The 25,412-nt window shown below is 49.6% G+C and overlaps 1 protein-coding gene across 1 annotated transcript; it reads left to right on the top strand.

Moving 5' to 3' along the window:
* The first annotated feature begins 12,817 nt into the window (after positions 1-12,817).
* LOC140913429 (olfactory receptor 52K2-like) lies at positions 12,818-13,759 on the top strand. The gene has a single exon (XM_073349855.1). The coding sequence runs from the start codon at positions 12,818-12,820 to the stop codon at positions 13,757-13,759; it is 942 nt and encodes a 313-aa protein (XP_073205956.1).
* The last annotated feature ends 11,653 nt before the right edge of the window (positions 13,760-25,412 follow it).

Genomic DNA, 25,412 nt, shown 5'->3' with positions numbered 1-25,412 from the left:
GTCTGCTTTTCTGAAGTCCAGGGTCCATATTCGGCTGCTCTCCTTTCTTCTTTGTGTCAGGATCCTGAACTCAACCGTCTCATGGTCACTGCCTCCCAGGTTCCCATCCACTTTAGCTTCCCCTACTAATTCTTCCCAGTTTGTGAGCAGCAGGTCAAGAAGAGCTCTCCCGCTAGTTGGTTCCTCCAGCACTTGCACCAGGAAATGGTCCCCTCCAATTTCCAAAAACCTCCTGGATTGTCTGTGCATCACTGTATTGCTCTCCCCGCAGATACCAGGGTGATAGCAGGGCGAGGGGATCTGCAGATTTTTCACCAGGATGTCACTGGGTCCCGGAACAAGATGCAGCTCGCTCTCCAGCGGTGGGGGGATTTCCATCAAATCCTCCGGGGCGTGAGGGCCACCGGGGTTTGTAGGGGAGGTCTCTACAGTTGTTAGATGCTTCCCTTCCTTCGGGGTGGGGATACAGGCAGCTGAAGTCGGGGTACAGTATCTATTTTATCCATCTCACAAGTAGTATGGCTGGAGTGTCCACCCTATTCTCCCCCAGCCTACAGTCCAAGTTGTTGAGGTCATGCCGGGCCACCTGGACCCATATGGAGGGGCTGGCAGTGAACCTTGTCAACATCTATGCCCCAACATCAGGCCCAGAGTGGGTATGCTTTTCCTAGCAGGTGTCCACCCTCCTCAGCTCCTTGGATCCTCCAGAGTGCCTGGTCCTGGGTGGGAACATTAACAACACCCTTGACATGCGAGACCGAGCAATGCCTGGCTGCCATGGAAGTCCTCCAGGATACTGTTGACCATCACTCCCTGGTGGATGTGCACGACCACCACCTGGATGATGGGTTAAGATTCACGTCTCTCTGGATGGAGGTACATCAGTCATGACACTTCCGGTTGGACGGCATCTACTTATCTCACCGTAATCTTTCACGGGCTCACTCCTCCAGCATCCGGCCAGCCTCATTCTCAGATCACCATTTGGCAAGGGCAGAGAAGTGCCTTTTGCTTGGCGCAGCAGTGGTGGGATGTGGCGAAGGTGCGCACTCGACTCTTCTGCCATGTCTTCACCCAGGGCACCAGCCAGAGGAGGGATGGAGCAGTTGGAGTGAGAGGTCTTAAGCTCGAGAGGCATCTGACCACTACCCCTGCGGATCAATCCCTCTGCAGAGCATGCCAGGAGCACTAATAAATAAGCAGGCATGGACGGGCTGACTGTGGAGTTCTATCGTGTATTCTGGGATGTCCTCGGCTCAGACTTTGTCACCGTCTGGGCTGAGTCCTTGGGGAGCAGGGTCCTCCCTCTGCCATGCAGGCATGCTGTGCTTGCCTCCCTACTGAAGAAGGGGAACCTCCACGATCTTCAGAATTGTTGGCCCATCTCAATCCTCAGTACGGACTACAAAGTTGTAGTGAAGGTCATCTCCTTGCAGCTGGGATCCATGCTGGCAGATGTGGTGCACCCCGACCAGGCCTATGCCATGCCATCTTGGGTCTCACCATCTTTAACAATCTGTACTTGGTCTGGGACCTTCTGGAGCTCAGGTTTAGAGAGAGTCTGTCATTTGCCCGCCTGTCCCTGGAGAAGGCGGTCAACAGAAGATGGACCATGGGTATCTCCTGGGCACTCTGCGGGCATTCGGTTGTGGGTTTTCTCCAGGTGCTGTACGACTTTGCAGCTCAACTGGACCCTGACCAAATCTGTCAGCTTTGGGCAAGAAGTAAGTCAGGGATGCCTGCTGTCAGGCCAGCTGCGTACTCTGGCCATTGACAGGCCTTCCTCTGTCTGCTCCACCAGCAGTTGATGGGGTTGGTGCTTTGACAGCCAGAGTTGCTGCTGGTCCTGTTGGCATATGCCATTGACAAGCTCCTTGTGGTCCAGGATCGGGATGACCTGGTGCAGGTGGAGACCTGCCAGGCTATTTACTTGGCGAACTCCTCCACCCGGATGAACTGGGTCAAGAGCTCTGGCCTAGTGGTTGGGGATGGGTGGCAGGCAAGTTGCCTCACACCTGCGCTTCAAGCCATTTGGTGGACTGCAGGTCCACTGTTCTATCTGAGTGTTTACCTCTCCACCACACATCTTTCTCCACAAGAGAAATGGCAGGATTTGGAGGCCAGGGTGAGTAAGTGGCTGTGGAGATGGACAGGACTTCTCCTGTGCCTCTCCCTGCGAGGAAGGGCACTGGTGCTTAACCAGCTAGTCCTGCCCATGCTCTGGCATCAGCTCAACACTCTGAGCCCGGCCCCGGGGATCCTAGCCTGGCTCCAGAATTTTGGCTCTAGAGTTCATCTGGCCGGGACTGCAATGGGTTTCTACAAGGGTTCTGAGTCTTCCCCTGGAGGAGAGGGGACAGAACCTGGTCTTCCTCCACAGCCAGGTCCATGTCTTCCATTTCCAGGCCTTGCAGAGTCTCCTTTATGGTGTAGGTCGTCTGAAGTGGAGAACATTGGAGCATGCCTTCCTCTGCCACCGCTGAGGGCTCCAATATAACCGGCAGCTACTTTATTTCCATATAGGAGGTTTTCCGCAAGACATTTCTAAGCTGCTGGTCTTCTGCTAGGAGCTCTTCCGAACCTGGAAACTGTTTTCAGTGACTAGGTCCATGGCAGTCACTGAGGGGGCAGATCTCCTCATGGAGCCCCTGCTACACAATCCCCAGCTTCGTGTGCAGGTGGCAGAGTTCCCGTCAGTGCGCTGGAGGTTGGTCCTGGCAGATGTCAACAGGATTGGAGACCTCCTGGACTATGACCGGGGAGACTGGGTGGATCTCCTGATACTCGCTCAGTGCATGGCACTTTCCACCTGTTTGTACTCCCCAGTGCATACTTCAGGAGGCAAGGGGAGCCTTATCACCCATTTCTTGGGTCTACCTCAAGCAGATCCTGCATTTCTTCACCCTCATGCCCCATCCCAATGCTAAGTTGTGGGACCTATTGCTATGTCTTGAGGGTAAGGAACCCTGGTAGGGAATCCTTTAGTCTACCTTGCTTCTACAGCCAACTGGGGATATTGGTTGGTGGCTCCCTCACCAGCTGAGGGATGGTCTGTTAGCAGTGGTTGGGCTTGCATCCTCCCACTTCCCAAAACCCAATAGAACCCCCCCCTTACCTAACCACTAGGTTCATACTTGGCTGTCCCCTCTTCCCTCTACTGGATGTGGCACTACTGACTGTTCCCCTTCCTTCTTTGGGTCCTCCTTATGGGGTTTGTTTATCCCCACCCTCAGAAATTACACTGTGTGATAGGTGGATACCCCACTAGGTCCACTGCAACCCACACTTCCTTCCACCATTTGCACCCCAGGTGTGTCTCCCCTCCTCTTCTGGCAGGGGTTCAGGATTGGTCCTTACTTCGCCCCTGAACATGCAGGGCTGTGGATTCCTTAAACCCAGCAAGCGGGGCCTGGGCCTCTTCTGTCTTGTAGGGAGCTCCAGTGCGCCTTTCTCCTCTGCTAATGGCCCTGAGAGGGATGTCTTCCCCATCCCTCCTTCCTCATTTCCTTCCTGAATTGGGCTCTGTTGTCTAGGGCTTTTCACTTTTAGGTCCTGAGGACATTGATCTCCATTCTTATTGGGGCTGTGTGGTTTAGGGGTTTCCATCTCCTTCTTTGGGGGACTGTGATGGGGCGTATCGGCCCTGCACCGGTGCAGCAGGGGTTAACCCTTCTCTGCTAGCCAAGGAGGCCAAGCCCCTTCGTATCTGCTGGGCATGCTCCAGCTGGAGACCCAGTATAAAGGCCTGCAGAGCAGCTCAGTACAAGGAAGGAGGCACGTTGTCTGTTCATGAGGAAGGATTGCCTGTGCTCCAGAAGCCAGCCGGACTGAGCCACGCCTCAATGTGCAGACGGAGGGCGTCTCACAAGGGAAGGAGGTCAGAGAGCCCCCAGACACAGAGGACGTGGTAGGAAGTGACCTGGGAGAGTTTTAGAGGGAAGAGAGCTGAACAAAGGCTGCAGATCAGTCTCTCTCTTGTCTCGGTACCACTAGATGGGACAGTACACCACACCCAGAAGGTGTGTGGGTTACACTACCAGTCTCCTTCCACTCTCTGGCTTCCCCCTTTTTGTCTGCACCCCTTTAGCTTCCTTCCTCTGAGGCTTTTATGCAGCCCCAGGCTAGTTAAGCTGGCAGCTGCTTCCCCTTTACCAATCAGATGCAGGTTTGGGGCATTGAAGAGCGATCTGCCAATAAGATCCTGCTCCCGGCCCCAGGACCGGCTGCCAAGAAGACATCGAGCTGTTGATCACTTCCTGTTGAGCCCAACAATCCAGCCAACTTTCTTTCCACCTTATTGTCCATTCATCCAATCTATACTTCTTTTATTTGCTGGCAAGAATACTGTGGGAGACTGAATCAAAAGATTTGCTAAAGTCAAGATATATCACATCCACGGCATTATCCATATCAACAGAGCCAGTTATCTCATCACAGAAGACAATCAGGTTGGTCAGGCATAACTTGCCCTTGGTGAATCCATGTTGACTGTTTCTAATCTACTTCTTCTCCAAGTGTTTCAAAATTGATTCCTTGAGGACCTGCTCCATGACTTTTCCAGGGACCGAGGTGGGTTTTTTCCCCAATCTGTATTTCCCCGGATTCTCCTTCTTCCATTTTTTGTAAAGATGGGCACTATATTTGCCTTTTTCCAGTCTCCTGGGACCTCACCCAATTACCATAACTTTTCGGATAATGGTCAATGGCTCTGCAATCACATCAGCCAATTCCCTCAGCACCCTCGGATGCCTTAGATCCGGCCCCATGGACTTGAGCACGTCCAACTTTTCTAAATAATCCTTAACCTGTTCTTTCACCACTGAGGGCTGCTCACCTCCTCCCCATAATGTGCTGCCCAGTGCAGCAGTTTGGGAGCTGACCTTGTCTGTGAAGACGAAGGCAAAAAAAAAGCATTGAGTACTTCAGCTTTTTCCACAATATCTGCCACTAGATGACCTCCCCCATTCAGTAAGAATCCCACACTTTCCCTGTCTTCTTCTTGTTGCTAACATACCTGTAGAAACCCTTCTTGTTACCCTTCACATCCCTTGCTAGCTGCATCTCCAATTGTGCTTTGGAGTCCTGCAGGCTTTTCTGCTGCTTGGCCTGCCAGGTTAGAAAGGCCTGCCTCTCCACCTGGTGGGATTGCTGCAAGCCCTGCATGGCCTCTGCATCTCCTCCTGCTACTTCACCAGCCATTTCAGGGTCTCGTCTGTCTCTCAGCTGCTGAACTCTTTCACTGGCTCAGGATCCCAGACAAGCCTCCATGTGTAACAGGGCGTAGTAGGGCTCCCCCCCTGGTTCTGCCTCTGCTCCAAAAACCACTCAGAGAACTGCAGTAACTAGTCCAGTTTATTTACAGTGTTCAATCCCACCTCCTTCTCACCATGTATAGCTTGGGGGCTTCAGCTTTAAGGGCTTCTCAGTCACTTCAGCCAGGAAGGAAGAGCTACTGTACTGCAGACAGACCCTGGTTGTCAGCGGGTGGGATCAAACTTTGGGCCTCTGGAGATTAGTGCATGAGCTTCTACTATGTGAGCTAAAAGCCAGCTGGCTGTTAGCTAAGGCAGAACACCACACCCAGAAGGTGTGTGGGTTACACTACCAGTCTCCTTCCACACTCTGGCTTCCCCCTTTTTGTCTGCACTCCTTTAGCTTCCTTCCTCTGAGGCTTTTATGCAGCCCCAGGCTACTTAAGCTGGCAGCTGCTTCCCCTTTGCCAATCAGGTGCAGGTTTGGGCACTGAAGAGTGGTATACGAATGAGATCCTGCCTCTTTGTTGCTGTTTTCCCTTCTTTTTCTTTCTTAGTTTCCTCCTGACACTTTGTCATAATCATGTACCAGATATGGACTGGCTACAGACCTTGTTATGTACACTGGATAAAGTATAATAGTACCCATTAATACTCTGCCATCTCAGGTTCGCATCAATAAGGTATTTTACATAACTTGCTCAGAGTGGCTCAACGGCGTATTACAACTAAGCATTGCAATATATATCCCACTATTAGTGAAAGGACCAGGCCCATCTCCCCTCATCGTCACCACCCTCTTTGAGGGACATTTGCTGTGTGTTCACCTCTCAGCCTCATCACCCTGACAGGGGCCAGGCACTTGCCGGTGCCTCTGGCCCAACTCTTCAGTCTGCATTTGGCACTCTTAGTGAGGAATGTGAAGAGGCTCGCAGTATGAAAGGGAGCCGAGCTAGAAGATGCTCAGCATTTTGGGCAGGGTGGACGTGAACAGGACCCGGTCGGTGATGGCCAGCATCTCCAGGAAGAGGGACATGGGCTCATACAGGCTAGACTCTCTTAATAACAATGACATTTCCCAAAGCAGCACTGACATACATGATGCAGAAAGGGAAGGCGATCCATACCTGGTCCTCTTGCAGTCCAGGGATGCTGACCAGAAGGAAGATGGCAGGGTGGGAGCACGTGCTGGTGTTCAGACATGACATGACTTGCAGTTCTTCTCCTAGCTGAGCTGGGGGTGCTTTCATCCTGTAAACAAGCAGCAAAGAACCCATGAGTTAAATTCAAGAAAATAGAAAGGAACATAAACTCTGATAAACAAAACATAAAAATATAATGAGGAAGCCCTACAAAGAATTGGAAGAACAGCTCGCGAAAGGCTCAAAAAGTAATAGCAATTTTTTTGAAGTACATCAGAAGAAGGAAGCCGGCTAACCAACCGCTGGGGCCACTGGATAATGGAGACAGTAAAGGAGCACTCAAGGACAATAAGGTCATTGCAGAGAAACTAAATGAATTCTTTGCATTGGTCTTTCTGGCTGAAGATGTGAGGTACATTCCCAATCCTGAGTTATTCGTTTTTAGGTGTAGTGAGGCGGTATGGTTACCTGCCACCCCGGAGAGGGATGAGCCACTCTGGGTGCTGGAGGGAGTGCAGCCGGAACACCCTGGGCCTTCCTGAATAGCTCAAGGTGCAGGACAGAAAGCATAAAAGGCTAGCCTCCGTGCTCACTCAGGGGCCAGCTGCAGGCGAGACCAGACACCACTGATTTGGCTCCTGGCTGGGAGACCCACCATGGACCATGGCAGAACAGAAGAGTGGCCAGACCCGCCAGTAGCCTGCTCTGATCAGAGCCCAGAGGACCTTCCCAGTCTGCCACTCACCAGCTACCTGGAGGACCCCATGTCATTATGAAATAGAGCCTGGGCTGATTGCCTGAGTCCTGAATCTTTGTTGCCCTGACCCAGGCCAGGGGCCTTGCTGTTTATGTACCGCTACTCAGCCCCAACCTGAGGCCTGACGGATTGCTACTCGCCCAACCATAGGCCAGATGCAGGTAGCTACAATTGTTTGCCTCTACTGCTGCCATGGAGAGGCTCCTCTGGCCAGACTGATTCCCCTCCGGCAACTTGAGTCCCAGCCAAACACCTCCACATTAAGTGACAAATCTGAGAAACCATCGAAGATTGAGGTATCATTAGAGGAGGTTTTGGAAGTAATTCATAAACTAAACTGTAATAAGTCACCAGGACCAGATGGGATTCACCCAAGAGTTCTGAAGGAACTCAAATGTGAAATTGCAAAGCTACTAACAGTCATCGTTTACATATCATTTAAATCAGCTTCTGTACCAAATGATTGATGGATAACTAATGTGATGACATATTTTAAAAAAAGGACTTTAGAGGTGATCCCAGCAATTACAGGTCAGTAAGCCTTATTTCAGTACCAGGCAAACTGGTTGAAGATCTGAAGAAATGCCAGCGATCTCACCTTCTACCATCTAGTGTCTGACCTCCCATTCCTAGGCCAGCTAATGGAGGAATACTGCCCCAGCACCAGGCCCTGGCCTGAGCCATGACTGAGAGAGAACCAGGATGTGCAGCTTTCAGGCAGCACTGGAGAAAGTTTTTTAATGAGCTTCTCAATTAAAGCTGTTTTAGATCAGGGCTACACTAGAAACTTTTGCTGGGATAGCAGCGTTGGACAGGGGGTGATTTTTTGCAACAATTCTAGCTGGGTAAAAGCCCTAGTGTAGACACAGTTATACCGGCATAAAAGCGCTTTTGCTGGTGTTTCTTATTTCACTTGCTGCTCGTATGAGCTGCGTCTACACGAGGAGCCTTTGCCAGTAGGGCTACACTGCCTCTGATGGAGTCATAAAACTTGGGTCAGGCGTGGGACCTAAACCCTAGTTTTGTAACTTGACCGGACACTGGGTTGGCAGCAGGGTCCTTTACCATCCAACAGGGGATACATGCTCCCCACATTCCCCCAGTCCCAGGGCGGGGGGGTGGGAGGCCTGACCCCTGCACTCTAGAGCCAGCCCCAGCTCAGAGACCCCAGAGATTCCCCAGTCCCAGCACAAGCCCTGCCTCGCCCCACTCGCTGGGGACTTCCTGAGCCCAGCCTCTGACGTGGCCAGGCAGCCTCACACGGTGACGTCCCCAGGCGTGGGGCCAGCCCACACCCACAGGCAGAGATGGCCAGACCCAGTGGGAGTGAGTGGCCTTGTGACCTGGCCTGTGGGGTCACAATGCCACTCAAATTCGCAGCAATGATCAAAAGTTGTGGTTTCTGCAACCAAACGGCAGCCAGATCTATGAATGACTCCAGGAACGTACAGCACTGGAACAGGCTCCTAGAGTTCATGAGCCTTGGCAAGCCCTGCATGGCTTTTAATTTGTTTTATAATAATGAGCTTTCCCTGTTTTCTTGGGCACCGTATGCTCAGGGAGGGGAAAAGCAGGGGATTGTTTGTCAGTCTCACGCTCCCTGATGAGCTGCGGCTGCTCAGGTGAGGCAGAATCCTGTTGGGATCCCACAGCGATGGTTATAAACCTCCCTGCCCAGCGCTCCTCCGGCACTTCTCAGAGACTCTCTGGACACCTCCCGCTGCCCAGGGCAGCCCCTCTCTGCTGCACAGGAGACAGGTGAGTGCAGGGCTTTGGAGCCCAGAAATGGCCCTCGTTAGCAGCACCTGCCCCACATAATAGCCCAGAGGAAACTCAGAGCTGAGACGGGGTGAGGTGGGATCCTGCAGGTTGTGCCAGGCCAGTGAAGCTTACAGAGGGGCAGGCTGAGGGTCTGGGGAGAGAGCTCTGAGAGTCACTTGTCTGGAAGATTGCTCTGCAGGAAAGACACTTAGCCTGGGTGACCCTCTTAGCTTCATCCCCCTTTCCCTGCCCAGAAGGGGCAGGATTGTTCAGTGGGGCTTGCCTGGGAAACATGAATTCAGTGTGAATTTCCCTCTCCCACATGGAGATGTTGCCCTGGATTTAAGGGATGTATATACCCCTGAATGTGATCAAATGAATTGCAACCCGATTGTGTTCACTCATCCATGATGAATTATTTAAATATAATACCATATAGCAGGGGTTCCCAGCCTTGGGCCGAGGCTTGTTCACGATAAACCCATGGCAGGCCACGAGCCATTTTGTTTACCTGAGCATCTGCAGGTCCGGTCACTCACAGCTACCCCTTGCCACGGTTCACCGTTCCTGGCCAACGGGAGCTACAGGAAGCAAGGTCACAAGTACTGGCAGTTTTTCCTAGTCAGTTTTTTTTAAAAAAAAGTAAATAACTAAAAATTTAAAAAGTAAATAAGCATCCTTAAGTCTGGATGCCCCTAATAATAAAAGCAATAACTACAACCTGCATGTTTATAAAAGTTAGTTATGAAAAGTTTAAATAATAAAGCGTACTTGGGAGCAGTCCTTGGGACCTCTCCTGGGAGAGACATTTTCCTGACATCTTTACTCCCCAGCAGGGAGGCATTTGGCCAATGTTGACCTGTCATTCATTACTCAATACCATCTCAAAATAGACCTAAATATTTGGGATGTTCTAAACCTATTGCTTATGTCTGTGTGCGCTTACATCTAATAAACTGCAGTGTGAGCCAAGAGCATGCTGACAGGTTTCTAGGTTTATCTGCTGTTACTTATTTGTAGTACAGCAGTAATCAGAAGCTGCAATTAGAAGCTCTCTGCCCAATTCTCTCTCTGTCCTTCCATCAAAGGACAATGGAGGTCTCATCACAAATAGTTTCTAGCCAGACTTTGAAATGCGCAGATCTAAATGCACCACGTACAAATTACACCTCACTTGGGATGGAGTGAGCCCTCTGGTTCAGCCAGCCTAGGCATTGGCAAAGAGCTGTTTGTCTGCCTAAGTGTTGAGATACCTGTCAGTTAAATGAGAGATCCCAAGAGAAATACCCACTGCTGGGAGTGTCCTACAGGTTTCAGAGTAGCAGCCGTGTTAGTCTGTATTCGCAAAAAGAAAAGGAGGACTTGTGGCACCTTAGAGACTAACCAAATTATTTGAGCATAAGCTTTCATGGGCTACAGCTCACTTCATCGGATGCAACATCTGAGGAAGTGAGCTGTAGCCCACGAAAGCTTATGCTCAAATAAATTGGTTAGTCTCTAAAGTGCCACAAGTACTCCTTTTCTTCCTACAGGTTTGTAACATTCCTCTGACAGCAGATTGGTCTCATTCACTTCCAGGTTAGGGGGCAGTGATTTATGAATAAGCATGTCCATAGTGCTCATTGGAACCTAGCTCAGGCACTTGTGATCCCGCCTTGCCACCCTCCGTGAGGTAGACAGTATCATGATCCCCATTTTACTCGCAGGGGAACTGATGGTGCAAGAGGGAATCTGAAGAGCACCTGGTTTTCCTGAGACCAAAGCCACACGCCCTGGTCCAGGTGTGTGCTTTGGGTAGCAGACATGCCATGGGGCTGGTTGTTTGCATTGTTGCCCTGGGAATGTCCCTGCCCCCGTGCCCTGTGGGTGAGAATCCCAATGGAATAGAAACGGGTTCTTCCAAAACGTGACAGGAGGCTGCCATTCCAGGACTAGTACTCTGCCTCTCACTCCAGTGACAGGCAGGCTCCGGGTTGGGGAATCACTGCTGCTTCATTGAGGCCTTGTCTACATGAGACAGTTGAACTAGTTTTTAAACCAATTTAGGTAAACTGGTGCAAACTCCTCTGAGGATGCTCTTATTTCACTTATGAAGGGCTTACTGCAGTTTAACTAAGACTGATTCCCGATCAGCTTTACCTAAATCAAAATAAAGGAAGTCACACACAGGTTTGCACCAGTTGAATAACCTAACCCCCCTGGTAGACAGCCCTATGTCTTCCCTTGACATAGCTATCGCCTCTTGCAGTGGTGGACTAACTACACAGGCAGGAGAAGCACTGTACAAGGGGACAAGCCCACAGACCTGCACTATTTTAACTAAAATGGTTTAGTTGAACAGATGCAAATCCTTGTTTGGACACTTTTATTATGTCTTAAATCTCTCCCCACTCTTCTTAAACTAAATAGCAATAAGCCACACTTAGTCTGAAATCAAAATGTCCACAAAGTCTTTTGCACCAATTTAACTGAATAAGTTTAAAATTGCACCCTACGTTAAACCAGTGCAACCCCGTGTTTACATGAACCCCAAGCTCTACTTTGCACCCAGTGACCTCAGGAAACCCAGGCCAGGAGCTGCTGGAAGTTCTTCTAGCTTGTGCAAAGCCACTAATACATTGCACTTGGATAATGGGCAGAACTCTGCTCATGGCTTACTCATTATAGGCTGAGCTGTGAATGCTGGTGCCGTTAGTCCTGATGGTGTGGAGTAAAGTTACCAAAAGGTTCTTTAGAGCAAGACGGGCTACACCTCGAGGTGTAATTCCCAACTTGGGCAGACGTGCCCACACTAGATCTGACCCAACTCGCTCACTACATATAGAAGCGTAGCTGCTGCAGTGCAAAACGTGGGAAAAGCCAGCCTCCCAAAAGCACAACTAGGGGTTCTGATGGGCTTAAACTTGGCCTCCACACCACCAAGGCTAACCTGCTGTATTTAGCATGCTGGATCTATTAGAAATGGGAGTGACGTCAACAGCTATAGTGTTGACAAACCCACAGACATTAGATGGAGGAGCGAGAATGTCATTGGAGGGGAAGCAGGCAAGCTTCAGAGATGAGTCATCCAAACCCATTACCCACGTGAATGGTAATGCTCACAGCACTTTCCCTCCCCTCCCCTAGAATCATAGAATATCAGGGTTGGAAGGGACCCCAGAAGGTCATCTAGTCCAACCCCCTGCTCGAAGCAGGACCAATTCCCAGTTAAATCATCCCAGCCAGGGCTTTGTCAAGCCTGACCTTAAAAACCTCTAAGGAAGGAGATTCTACCACCTCCCTAGGTAACGCATTCCAGTGTTTCACCACCCTCTTAGTGAAAAAGTTTTTCCTAATATCCAATCTAAACCTCCCCCACTGCAACTTGAGACCATTACTCCTCGTTCTGCCCCAATACCTGCAGCCCCTGCTGCAGGTATTCAGGAGGCAGTGTACAATCAGTGAAAATGGCTTGAACCAGGTTTCTCTTTCAGCGGCCTGCAATGGGCCAGATCTCCAGGTGGTGTAAATGGGTATAACTGTAATGGCTATCTGCCCATTTCTGACAGCTCAGGACTGAGCTTGATGAGTCTATTTTCAGGCAGAATTTTCATGGACAGTTCATAGTGCATCTAATGAGAGGAATGTAGAGAAAAAGAAACTGTGGTTTGAACTGCTACAGAGCCCTCACTTACCGCTTATTGTCTCTGTAATGAGAGTGGAATGGCTGCAGTGCAGGAGCCAAGAATAGGCTATTCGTCCCTCACTCTTTTTGTGCCATTAGCACAGGACACGTGAAGAACTAATGCTGAGAAAACACCACCTTGTCATGGTACCATCAGACAGTTACTGATTGTTTTAATGGTTAGTTACAGGGGCAGGAAGTAGCCGTGCCGTGGAATTGAACATACGCAACCAGCCGCACCATGGCAGCTTCCAACTGGACCACGCCCCACCCCTCCACCTTCATCCTCCTCGGCATCCCGGGGCTGGAGGCGGCGCACGTCTGGATCTCCATCCCCTTCTGCTCCGTCTACCTTCTGTCCCTCCTGGGGAATGGCCTCCTCCTGGCTGTTATCAAGACCGAGCCGAGTCTCCACGAGCCCATGTACCTTTTCCTTTCCATGCTGGCACTCGCCGACCTGGTCATCTCCACCACCACCCTGCCCAAAGCCCTCTGCATCTTCTGGTTCAGCGAGCGGGCCATTCACACCAACTCGTGCCTGGCCCAGATTTTTTTGATTCACTCACTTGCTACCATGGAGTCCGGGTTTATGCTGGCCATGGCCTTTGATCGCTACATCGCTATCTGTAATCCACTGCGACACTCGGCCATCCTGACCAATCAGGCCATAGCCAAGATAGGGGTAGGCATTGTGATGAGGGGGGCCGTGTTACTGGGCCCACACCCATTCCTGCTGAAATGGCTCCCATACTGCAGGACCCACGTGATTTCTCACACCTATTGTGAGTTCATGGCACTCGTGAAACTGGCCTGTGCAGACACGACGGTCATGAGAGCCTATGGTCTGCTTGTGGCGTTTCTAACAGGGGGGTTAGATTTTATCCTCGTTGTCCTGTCCTACATCTTGATCCTCCAGGCCGTCTTCAACCTCCCCTCCAAGGATGCACGGCACAAATCCTTGAGCACCTGCGGCTCCCACATCTGCATCATGCTGGTGTTTTACACCCCCGCCTTCTTCTCCTTCCTCTTCCACCGCTTTGGCCACGTGGCTCCCCATGTTCACATCCTAATCGCAAACATGTACATCCTCTTCCCTCCCATGATGAACCCCATCATCTACGGGATGAGAACCCCACGCATCCGGCAGAGGGTGCTCCACGTCTTGGGCATCAAGCCATCCTGAAACCCACGGCATGGGTCAGCAGCTGGGGAGCAAGGTCTGTGCAGGTGATGTGAGGGCCAGCAAGGCCAGGGTTCCAGACAAGTCACTCACTCCTTACTGTGAAAACCCACCACAGCCTTGCTGAGCAGCAGGGCTAATAAACATACTTGTCTGGGTCTGTAGCACAACACGGCTTCAACTTTTCATTGCACAGCAGTGGCTACATTACGGCCTGACACCATTACTACTTGCCTACATGCTATGCCAAGCTGGTGCTCCTGTCCACCTACCCACCCTAGCCTGGGAGGCAAGGCAGTTTCCCTTCCCCTGGGTCAGAGTTGGGCTGTCCTGGGTGCTGGGTGTCAGGACGACCTCATCTCCCTGACCATCCATTGCTCGCTACAGTCGAGGAGATTCCTAGGCACCAACCTCCCGCAGATACAAGGAGCAGGCCCCAGAGAGCACTGAGCCCTTAGCCACGGTTCTGGTGTGGTGGCATGGCTCCGGAGTGACCAGGGGACACAACCTGGGCACCCTGGCTGCCTGCTATGGGGAAAGGGTGGGGTTAGTGAGTTGTCATGCCAACAGGAGAGCCCCCTGCACCTGAGAGCCTTTACTAAGCTCCACCCAAGGCTGCCTCCCCATTACGGATAATGTGTATAGGAGCTGTCATAAATATAAAGGGAAGGGTAAACCCCTTTAAGATCCCCCCTGGCCAGAGGAAAAATCCTCTCACCTGTAAAGGGTTAAGAAGCCAAAGGTAACCTCGCTGGCACCTGACCAAAATGACCAATGAGGAGACAAGATACTTTCAAAAGCTGGGAGGAGGGAGAGAAACAAAGGATCTGGGGCTCTCTGTATGCTGCTTTTGCCAGGGACAGAACAGGAATATAGTCTTAGAACTTTTAGTAAGTAATCTAGCTAGGTATGTGTTAGATTATGATTTCTTTAAATGGCTGAGAAAAGAACTGTGCTGAATAGAATGACTATCCCTGTCTGTGTGTCTTTTTTATAACTTAAGGTTTTGCCTAGAGGGATTCTCTATGTTTTAGTATCATAGAATCATAGAATCTCAGGGTTGGAAGGGACCCCAGAAGGTCATCTAGTCCAACCCCCTGCTCGAAGCAGGACCAATTCCCAGTTAAATCATCCCAGCCAGGGCTTTCTCAAGCCTGACCTTAAAAACCTCTAAGGAAGGAGATTCTACCACCTCCCTAGGTAACGCATTCCAGTGTTTCACCACCCTCTTAGTGAAAAAGTTTTTCCTAATATCCAATCTAAACCTCCCCCACTGCAACTTGAGACCATTACTTCTTGTTCTGTCATCTGCTACCATTGAGAACAGTCTAGAGCCATCCTCTTTGGAACCCCCTTTCAGGTAGTTGAAAGCAGCTATCAAATCCCCCCTCATTCTTCTCTTCTGCAGGCTAAACAATCCCAGCTCCCTCAGCGTCTCCTCATAACTCATGTGTTCCAGTCCCCTTATCATTTTTGTTGCCCTTCGCTGGACTCTCTCCAATTTATCCACATCCTTCTTGAAGTGTGGGGCCCAAAACTGGACACAGTACTCCAGATGAGGCCTCACCAATGTCGAATAGAGGGGAATGATAACGTCCCTCGATCTGCTGGCTATGCCCTTACTTATACATCCCAAAATGCCATTGGCCTTCTTGGCAACAAGGGCACACTGTTGACTCATATCCAGCTTCTCGTCCACTGTCACCCCTAGGTCCTTTTCCGCAGAACTGCTGCCTAGCCATTCGGTCCCTAGTCTGTAGCTGTGCATTGGGTTCTTCCGTCCTAAGTGCAGGACCCTGCACTTACCCTTATTGAACCTCATCAGATTTCTTTTGGCCCAATCCTCCAATTTGTCTAGGTCTTTCTGTATCCTATCCCTCCCCTCCAGCATATCTACCACTCCTCCCAGTTTAGTATCATCCGCAAATTTGCTGAGAGTGCAATCCACACCATCCTCCAATCATTTATGAAGATATTGAACAAAACCGGCCCCAGGACCGACCCTTGGGGTACTCCACTTGATACCGGCTGCCAACTAGATATGGAGCCATTGATCACTACCCGTTGAGCCCGACAATCTAGCCAGCTTTCTACCCACCTTGCAGTGCATTCATCCAGCCCATACTTCCTTAACTTGCTGACAAGAATACTATGGGAGACGGTGTCAAAAGCTTTGCTAAAGTCAAGAAACAATACATCCACTGCTTTCCCTTCATCCACAGAACCAGTAATCTCATCATAAAAGGTGATTAGATTAGTCAGGCATGACCTTCCCTTGGTGAATCCATGCTGGCTGTTCCTGATCACTTTCCTCTCATGCAAGTGCTTCACGATTGATTCTTTGAGGACCTTCTCCATGATTTTTCCAGGGACTGAAGTGAGGCTGACTGGCCTGTAATTCCCAGGATCCTCCTTCTTCCCTTTTTTAAAGATTGGCACTACATTAGCCTTTTTCCAGTCATCCGGGACTTCCCCGGTTCGCCACGAGTTTTCAAAGATAATGGCCAATGGCTCTGCAATCACAGCCGCCAACTCCTTCAGCACTCTCGGATGAAACTCGTCCGGCCCCATGGACTTGTGCACGTCCAGCCTTTCTAAATAGTTCCTAACCACCTCTATCTCCACAGAGGGCTGGCCATCTCTTCCCCATTTTGTGATGCCCAGCGCAGCAGTCTGGGAGCTGACCTTGTTAGTGAAGACAGAGGCAAAAAAAGCATTGAGTACATTAGCTTTCTCCACATCCTCTGTCACTAGGTTGCCTCCCTCATTCAGTAAGGGGCCCACACATTCCTTGGCTTTCTTCTTGTTGCCAACATACCTGAAGAAACCCTTCTTGTTACTCTTGACATCTCTGGCTAGCTGCAGCTCCAGGTGCGATTTGGCCCTCCTGATAACATTCCTACATGCCCGAGCAATATTTTTATACTCTTCCCTGGTTATATGTCCAACCTTCCACTTCTTGTAAGCTTCTTTTTTTATGTTTAAGATCCGCCAGGATTTCACCATTAAGCCAAGCTGGTCGCCTGCCATATTTACTATTTCGACTCATTGGGATGGTTTGTCCCTGTAACCTCAACAGGGATTCCTTGAAATACAGCCAGCTCTCCTGGACTCCTTTCCCCTTCAAGTTAGTCCCCCAGGGGATCCTGGCCATCCGTTCCCTGAGGGAGTCGAAGTCTGCTTTCCTGAAGTCCAGGGTCCGTATCCTGCTGCTTACCTTTCTTCCCTGCGTCAGGATCCTCTACTCAACCAACTCATGGTTACTGCCTCCCAGATTCCCATCCACTTTTGCTTCCCCCACTAATTCTACCCGGTTTGTGAGGAGCAGGTCAAGAAAAGCGCCCCCCCCCCAGTTGGCTCCTCTAGCACTTGCGCCAGGAAATTGTCCCCTACGCTTTCCAAAAACTTCCTGGATTGTCTATGCACCGCTGTATTGCTCTCCCAGCAGATATCAGGAAAATTACAGTCACCCATGAGAATCAGGGCATGCGATCTAGTAGCTTCCGTGAGCTGCCGGAAGAAAGCCTCATCTACCTCATCCCCCTGGTCCGGTGTTCTATAGCAGACTCCCACCACTACATCACTCTTGTTGCACACACTTCTAAACTTAATCTAGAGACACTCAGGTTTTTCTGCAGTTTCGTACCGGAGCTCTGAGCAGTCATACTGCTCCCTTACATACAGTGCTACTCCCCCACCTTTTCTGCCCTGCCTGTCCTTCCTGAACAGTTTATAACCATCCATGACAGTACTCCAGTCATGTGAGTTATCCCACCAAGTCTCTGTTATTCCGATCACGTCATAGTTCCTTGACATTACCAGGACCTCCAGTTCTCCCTGCTTGTTTCCCTGCTTGTTTTTTTAATCTAATTACCCTGTAAGGTATCTACCATCCTGATTTTACAGAGGTGATTCCTTTACTTCTATTAAAAGTCCTCTTGTAAGAAAACTGAATGCTTTTTCATTGTTCTAAGATCCAAGGGTTTGGGTCTGTGGTCACCTATGCAAATTGGTGAGGATTTTTACCAAACCTTTCCCAGGAAGTGGGGTGCAAGGGTTGGGAGGATTATGGGGGCAAAGACATGTCCAAACTACGTTTCCCAGTAAACCCAGTTAAAGTTTGGTGGTTGCAGTGGAAATTCCAAAGGCAAAGGGTAAAATAATGTGTACCTTGGGGAACTTTTAACCTAAGCTGGTAAAAGTAAGTAAAACATAAAGTAAAACTTCAGTCCCCAGAACAATCAAGAAGCAGGTCCTCAAGGAATCAATCCTGAAGCACTTACATGAGAGGAAAGTGATCAGGAACAGTCAGCATGGATTCACCAAGGGAAGGTCATGCCTGACTAATCTAATCGCCTTCTATGATGAGATTACTGGTTCTTTGGATGAAAGGAAAGCAGTGAATATATTGTTTCTTGACTTCAGCAAAGCTTTTGACATGGTCTCTCACAGTATTCTTGTCAGCAAGTTAAAGAAGTATGGGCTGGATGAATGCACTTTAAGGTAGGGAGAAAGTTGGTTAGATTGTCGGGCTTAATGTGTAGTGATCAATGGCTCCATTCTGGATGGCAGCCGGTATCAAGTGGAGTGCCCCAAGGGTCGGTCCTGGGGCCGGTTTTCTTCAATATCTTCATAAATGATCTGGAGAATGGTGTGGTTTGCACTCTCAGCAAATATGCGGATGATACTAAACTGGGAGGAGTGGTAGATATGGTGGCAGGTAGGGATAGGATACAGAGGGACCTAGACAAATTGGAGGATTGGGCCAAAAGAAATCTGATGAGGTTCAACAAGGATAAGTGCAGGGTCCTGCACTTAGGAAGGAAGAATCCAATGCACCGCTACAGACTAGGGACCAAATGGCTAGGCAGCAGTTCTGCGGAAAAGGACCTAGAGATGACAGTGGACGAGAAGCTGGATATGAATCAACAGTGTGCCCTTGTTGCCAAGAAGGCCAATGGCATTTTGGGATGTATAAGTAGGGGCATAGCGAGCAGATCGAGGGACGTGATCGTTCCCCTCTGTTCGTCATTGGTGAGGCCTCATCTGGAGTACTGTGTCCAGTTTTGGGCCCCACACTACAAGAAGGATGTGGAAAAATTGGAGCGAGTCCAGCAAAGGGCAACAAAAATGATTAGGGGTCTGGAACACATGACTTATGAGGAGAGGCTGAGGGAACTGGGATTGTTTAGTCTGCGGAAGAGAAGAATGAGGGGGGGTTTGATAGCTGCTTTCAACTACCTGAGAGGTGGTTCCAAAGAAGATGGTTCTAGACTATTCTCAGTGGTAGCGGATGACAGAACAAGGAGTAATGGTTTCAAGTTGCAGTGGGGGAAGTTTAGGTTGGATATTAGGAAAAACTTTTTCACTAGGAGGGTGGTGAAACACTGGAATGCGTTACATAGGGAGGTGGTAGAATCTCTTTCCTTAGAAGTTTTTAAGGTCAGGCTTGGCAAAGCCCTGGCTGGGATGATTTAATTGGGGATTGGTCCTGCTTTGAGCAGGGGGTTGGACTAGATGACCTCCTGAGGTCCCTTCCAACCCTGATATTCTATGTAAGCTTAGGAGGTTTTCATGCAGGTCCCCACATCTGTACCCTAGAGTTCAGAGTGGGGGAGGAAACTTGACAGGGAGTATTGCTGATTCAGACCTTAGCCAAGGCCAGATGAAGCCACTCAGGGAAGGACTCTGTCCCCTGTCCCATGCAAGAATAGGTTAAAGCATAGGCCTCCTTCTGCAAGAGCCGTTACACACGCTGGGGTCCAAACTCAGTTTAAAGCCATAGCTCACTCAGGTCTAGGCTCCGATAGTCTGGCTCCCACCTGCCAGGGCAGCATCACACAACTGGCAGGTACAGGGGAGGGGAAGGAAGAAGCCAAGTCTCTCATGATGGGCTTAATCTCTATGGTTTAGTGCTGGCTGCCTTCTTTTGGGACGGCCTTGGGAGCAAAGGGGACAAAACCCCACTCACCACCGCCCAGCAGCCCCAGGAGTGCAGAACAGGGCAGGGGGAAAGGTGTGGGGGTGGGGGCTGGCATGGAGGCCCGGGGAAGAGGGGGAGCAGTGTTGCAGCCTCCCCTGATGAGCAGACCCAGACAGGGGTGCTGCCTGTGCCTCCCACACCCCGTCACAGTCAGGTCTCCTGTCCCCACAGCCTGCCCTAGGGGCATCCTGGGGCTGATGGTAGCCTTCCTCTCTCTGCTGGAGCTCTGGTGGCCTGGGGTCGCCGCCTCGGAGCTCACGCTGGGCTGAACCGGGCTCCTGCCACACACCCGCACACCAGAAGCTCAGCTGCAGATGGTTTGACTCCTATTAATACTCATCAGAGCCCCTTGGGCATGATTGGCAGTTGCTGCTCACCAGTGGAAATCCCCTTCCCCACCAGGGCCCCGTCAGTCGCCCCAGGCCTCTCCGTAGGACTTGTTAGTGCCCCCAACCCTCCCCAGTGCCCTGTGTGTGCTGGGCAGAACCTGCAGCCTCCACATGCCCAGCAATGCAACCACAAAGGGCCCTCGAGCTGGGACAATCTCTAGGAAAGATGCAGACTCTGGTTCAAATAGCTATTGAGCAGAGCGGGCCTTGTTCCCTGCCCCACTGGGCTCAGGGGAGGGGGAAGGTTACTGTGAAAAGCCACTAGCTTTTCCAGGCGCGTCTGCATTTGTGTCTTCCCCACAGGAACCCGCAGGTTCTCCAACGTCTTCTGTCACTTCACATTATGCAGCATCTTCCATGCAAACTGCCCCTTGTCTCTCTGATATCCTGGGACCAGCACAATTACACCTGCACTGCAAACAACCCTGAACTAGCTGACAGTTTACATGAGGCAGCAGGAGTGAGTTGTGGCTGGGAACAGACAGTGGGGGGGACTGCCCAGACACTGGACCTAGCCTGGAGGGGTAGAATCAGATACTAAAGGCTCAGGAGGCAAGGAATGCGAGCCCTGCAGGCAAAGGCTGAAAGAACTGGGTATGTTTAGTTTGGAAAAGAGAAGATTAAGAGGGGACATAATAGTGGTCTTTGAATACTTGAAAGGCTTCCATAAAAACAATGGAGGAAGATTGTTCTTTCTTGCCACAGAAGGCAAACTCCAGCATAGCAGATTTAGATGAAATCTCAGGAAAAATTCCCTAATTGTCAGAGGAGTAAGACAATAGAACAGCTGTCTGAGGAGGTTTGTGGAAGCTCCTTTGTGGAGATTTTCCAGCGAAGGCTGGACAGTATTCTGTGTGGGATGGTTTAGACATAACACATTCTCCATCTTGGCAGGGGTTAAACTCGCTGACCCTTGCTGTCCCTTCTTCCCCTGTGGGTCTATGATTCTATGTGCTCCTCAGCACCATCAGCTTTCCCCTAGCCCTTAGTTTAAAAAATCCTCTATATGCCAGCAGGATCGTTCCATGTTGACTTAGGTGGACGCTGTCCTTCCTGTGTAGACTCATCCTTTCCCGAAAAGTTCCCTCGTTCCTAATAAATTTAACCCCCTCCTGCCTACACCATCATCTCATCCATGCATTGAGACCCTGAAGCTCTGCCTATCTAACTGGCCATGCGCATGGAACTGGAAGCATTTCAGACAATGCTACCATGGAGGTACTGGACTTCACTCTCTTACCTAGCAGCCTAAAATAGGGCTCCAGGACCTCTCTCCTATCCTTCCCTATGTCATTGGTACCTCCATGTACCATGACCACCGGCTCCTCCCCAGCTCTACTCATAAGTCTATCTAGATGCCTCGAGAGATATGCAACCTTCGCACCTGGCAGGCAAGTCACCATGCATTTCTCCCGGTCATCACAAACCCACCTAGCTATGTTTCTAATGATCAAATCCCCCATTACAATTACTGTTTGGTGAGGCTTATCAAAGCTGAAGTTCTCTGGGGCATTAAAAAGTGACATGTCATTGAGATCTTGTCCTCTTTGTAGCTGTTCCATCTGTCTGCAACCTTTGTTGTTGTTTCCCTTCTTTTTTTGTTCTTAGTTTCTTCCTGACACAGTGTAATGTTCCTGTACCAGATACAGACTGGTTACAAACCTTGTTGTGCACTCTAGGTGTGTCCAGCATAGAATCCATTAATACTCCGCCAGGTTTGGCTGAGGTTAGCATCAATAAGGTATTTTACACAAAGTATTCAGACTGGTTCCAACAGTATAGTACACTTTTAGCATTGCATTATAGGTCCCAGCACTAGCGAGGTTGCCAGGCCTCTCTCCACTACTGTCTTTAGATTGTGTATTAATTATATAGATCACTTAAGAATCCTCAGTTATCACATTAAGGATTGAAAGATTCTTGTCCCAAAATCAGGCCCAGTATTATTTAAATTATTATATAGTCGGAACCCCGATGTGCACAGTTACAACAACCACACTGTAGGAACTCTTTTATATTTTACTATCGTTTATTAATACAGGTAGCACAGTTGGAAACACCCCAACTTAACAAGCTAGATAAAGAATGTACATCTGCACTTCCACATACTCACACCATCCCTTGTAGAACCACCGGAAGTGTTATCCATCATCTTCCTCATCACCTTGCCCATCATCACTGGTGGCCATCATTCTGGCACCTCCCAAGGACCACATCTCCTTCTCCTACTGCTCATAGCCTGGGATGCCACTTTTATATGTTATGCTGATGTTGTTATGTTTGATGCAAATTCAGTAGGGAATTTTTCCCTTATTTGTCTTTCCTCACCTTACTAATGTTGAAGCGTCTTTTTCCTATAGGTCAATATATCATTGATCTTAACTTACTATCACAGACTCCAATTTGTTACCATGGCCCTTTTGTGGTTATGTGTCACATTTGTTATTTCCGTCCTAACCAGACATTTCAGTCTGGTCTTAAACGGTTACTTTGTTTTTTTTTCCAAATTGTGGTGTACCTCTTACATTTAAAAGGGTCAGAAATTGGGAAAGCCCCTTTGCCAACCTGCTTTAACACATCATATGTGGACCTTATGCTTTAGCTCATCACCATCTAGCTGGCTGAAAGGTCCCAAACATATGTGAGCCCACTTCGCTATCTGGGTGAATGGTCCCAGACCTGTGTATGCTAAATTTGCCCTAGCGCAACATATAGGATGTAGCCTGTAAGTCCCTCGTGTTACAGCCGAACTACTTTAATATAAACCCATTGTAATAAAACAAATAATCAAAACATAAAGAAATAAGAAATCTAGAAGAAAATATATTTCTATAGGCGAGCAAGCAGTTAGCCCTATAGGTTACATCTCTTAGGCACATTTGTTGTGCTTTCACCTCTCAGCCCCATCCTCCTGCCAAGGGCCAAGGGCCTGCTGGTGCCTCTGTCCGAACTCCCCCGTCTGCATCTGGCGCTCTTAATATGTCCGGCACACCATTGCTGCTGCTCAGAGCTGGAGGGGGCAAGTCATGTAACTGCATCTCTGGCCCCCATTCTCCTGACAAGGGCCGGACGTGTGTCTGTCTATCAGCCCCTTAAAGGGGCTGGTCATGTTCCTGCATCTCTCAACCCCATTCTCACAGGGGCAGGGTGTTTGTCTGAATCTCTCAGCCCCGTTCCCCTCATCGGGGCCAGGCATGTGTCTGGGACTCTCGGCTCTGTCCCCTCACAGGGGCTGGGCATGTGTCTGTGTCTCTCAGCCCCTTCCCCTCACAGGGGATAGGCGTGTGTCTTTGTCTGTCAACCCCTTTCCCCTCACATGGGCTGGGCGTGTGTCTGTGTCTCTCAGCCCCTTCCCCTCACATGGGCTGTGTCTGTCAGCCCCTTTCCCCTCACAGGGGATAGGTCTCTGTCTGTGTTTCTCAGCCACAATCCCCTCACAGCTGCCAGACGAGTGTCTGTGTCTCTCAGCCCCTTTCCCCTCACATGGGCAGGACATGTGTCAGCATCTCTCAGCCCTGTTCCCCTGACAGGGGCCAAGTGTGTGTCTGTGTATCTCAATCCTGTTCCCCTTTTGAGAACCAGGCTTGTGTCTACATCTCTCAGCCCCTTTGCCCTCACTGGGGCGAAGCATGTGTCTCTTTCTTTGGCCTATTCAGCCACCAAGTAGGGCTGTGTGAATTAAACTGTGATCTCTTCAGGGAAGAGACTGGTTTTAGTTTTGTATTGGATGGTTTCCAGTCTATGTATGGTGCTATGCAGCTGTATAATGGATACCAAGTATTAATATCTGTAGCGTATAAGATAAGAGTAGTGTTAGGGGGCTTATTCCTTCACCCACTTACTTCCCTGGTCCTTCTCGCATGAACAGAGAGCAACAATACCCGAAGTCCAAAGGTGCAAACAATTCGATGTTTATCGGGGTGAACTTCCAGCAAGCATGATTCCAGTTTCCTTCCTTAGTATCCTCCTTCCCAGCTCTGACACCACAGAGCCTTACACCTGTGTCCCTGTTCCCATTCCTACTCTTAGCCAAACATGATTCCAACTTCCTTACTCGCATTCCCTGTTCCCATTTCCCCCTTTAGCAAAACATGATTCCAATTTTCTTACCCCCATTCCCTGTTCCCATCTCCCACACCCACCCCCTCCCACCCACACCCACTCACTTCCTCATTGACTACAGATTATATAGTAAAACTTGAGTTCTGCTTAGCTATACCTTAACCAATCATTTTCCTGAAATTTAACTAACCAATCCTAACATATTGTAACATGATTATGTAACCAATTATATCCCACCACCTTAATTAGTTTACACCCAGCAAAATTAATTATACAGCAGACAGGAACAATCACAGAACCAGACAGAGATTATACAGACAAACAATAGCAAAGTGGGAACTATAATGACAAGACAATACAGAAGTGAGGATTTCACATCCCAGTTATTGATAAGTGAGTTCTTGCCAGACAGGATGCTATCAAACTAAGTTTCCTTTTACATTTTCTAGGCACTTCCCTTTCCCTGGAGGTGATAGGAATACAATCCTGTCCTGATAGTGCCTAACAGCCCAATTGCACCTTATTTCAGTGTGACTAGTTTGGAATGTGAGGAGGTGACCGGTCGCTTCCCAGCTTATGGCTGCCTCTGCTGCTTAGCCAAAGGCCTTAGCCTAAGAACAGGGCCTCAGACTGTCACAGTAAGAGAAGGCCCTTACACCAGCAGACAGTGATTTTGATTCTTTCTTTCATACCTCTATAATTAGCCAAGTGATAAGAATACACCTAAATTCTTAGAGTCTAGGCCTTTACAGACATGCCTGAATATCTGTATCCTAACAAGTAGTATCCGTTTGAATCATTTCAGAGCCCTGTAGCAGAGCTCAATGTGGTCTATGTTTCAGAAGCCACCAGAAACCAGCCAGTTTCTACCTGAGCCCAGCTTGTACCTGAGCCTTGAACTTTGGGGTATATTTAGAACATACACCTGTTTGGGACCTAGCAAACCATTGCTAAAAGCTGATATAAATCATTGAGAGTGATGGGTGATAGAGATCCACAGAGATCCCCACCAATGAGCCATCCAGCACCCAGGCTGAGGGTATCATGGCAGCTGAGGGAAGAGGTTTCCATTTCACATTTGTCCTTAGAGCTCCACTGAGGTGATCTGACCAGATGCTTTCCTTGGGCAGGAAGTGGAGGTGGAGTCCATGGTGACATCTCTATGATCACATACTAGTGTGAGTGATGGCAGGTCATGAATGGGTCAGAGGCCATGGTGATG

Source organism: Lepidochelys kempii, chromosome 1 (genome assembly GCF_965140265.1).
Source record: "Lepidochelys kempii isolate rLepKem1 chromosome 1, rLepKem1.hap2, whole genome shotgun sequence".
Lineage (NCBI taxonomy): Eukaryota > Metazoa > Chordata > Testudines > Cheloniidae > Lepidochelys > Lepidochelys kempii.
Note: the sequence above shows the minus strand (reverse complement) of the source record. Positions and strands in the feature narration are given on the sequence as shown.

Coding starts and splice junctions, on each gene's coding strand:
- LOC140913429 (XM_073349855.1), top strand. CDS start 12,818: ATGGCAGCTTCCAACTGGACCACGCCCCACCCCTCCACCTTCATCCTC.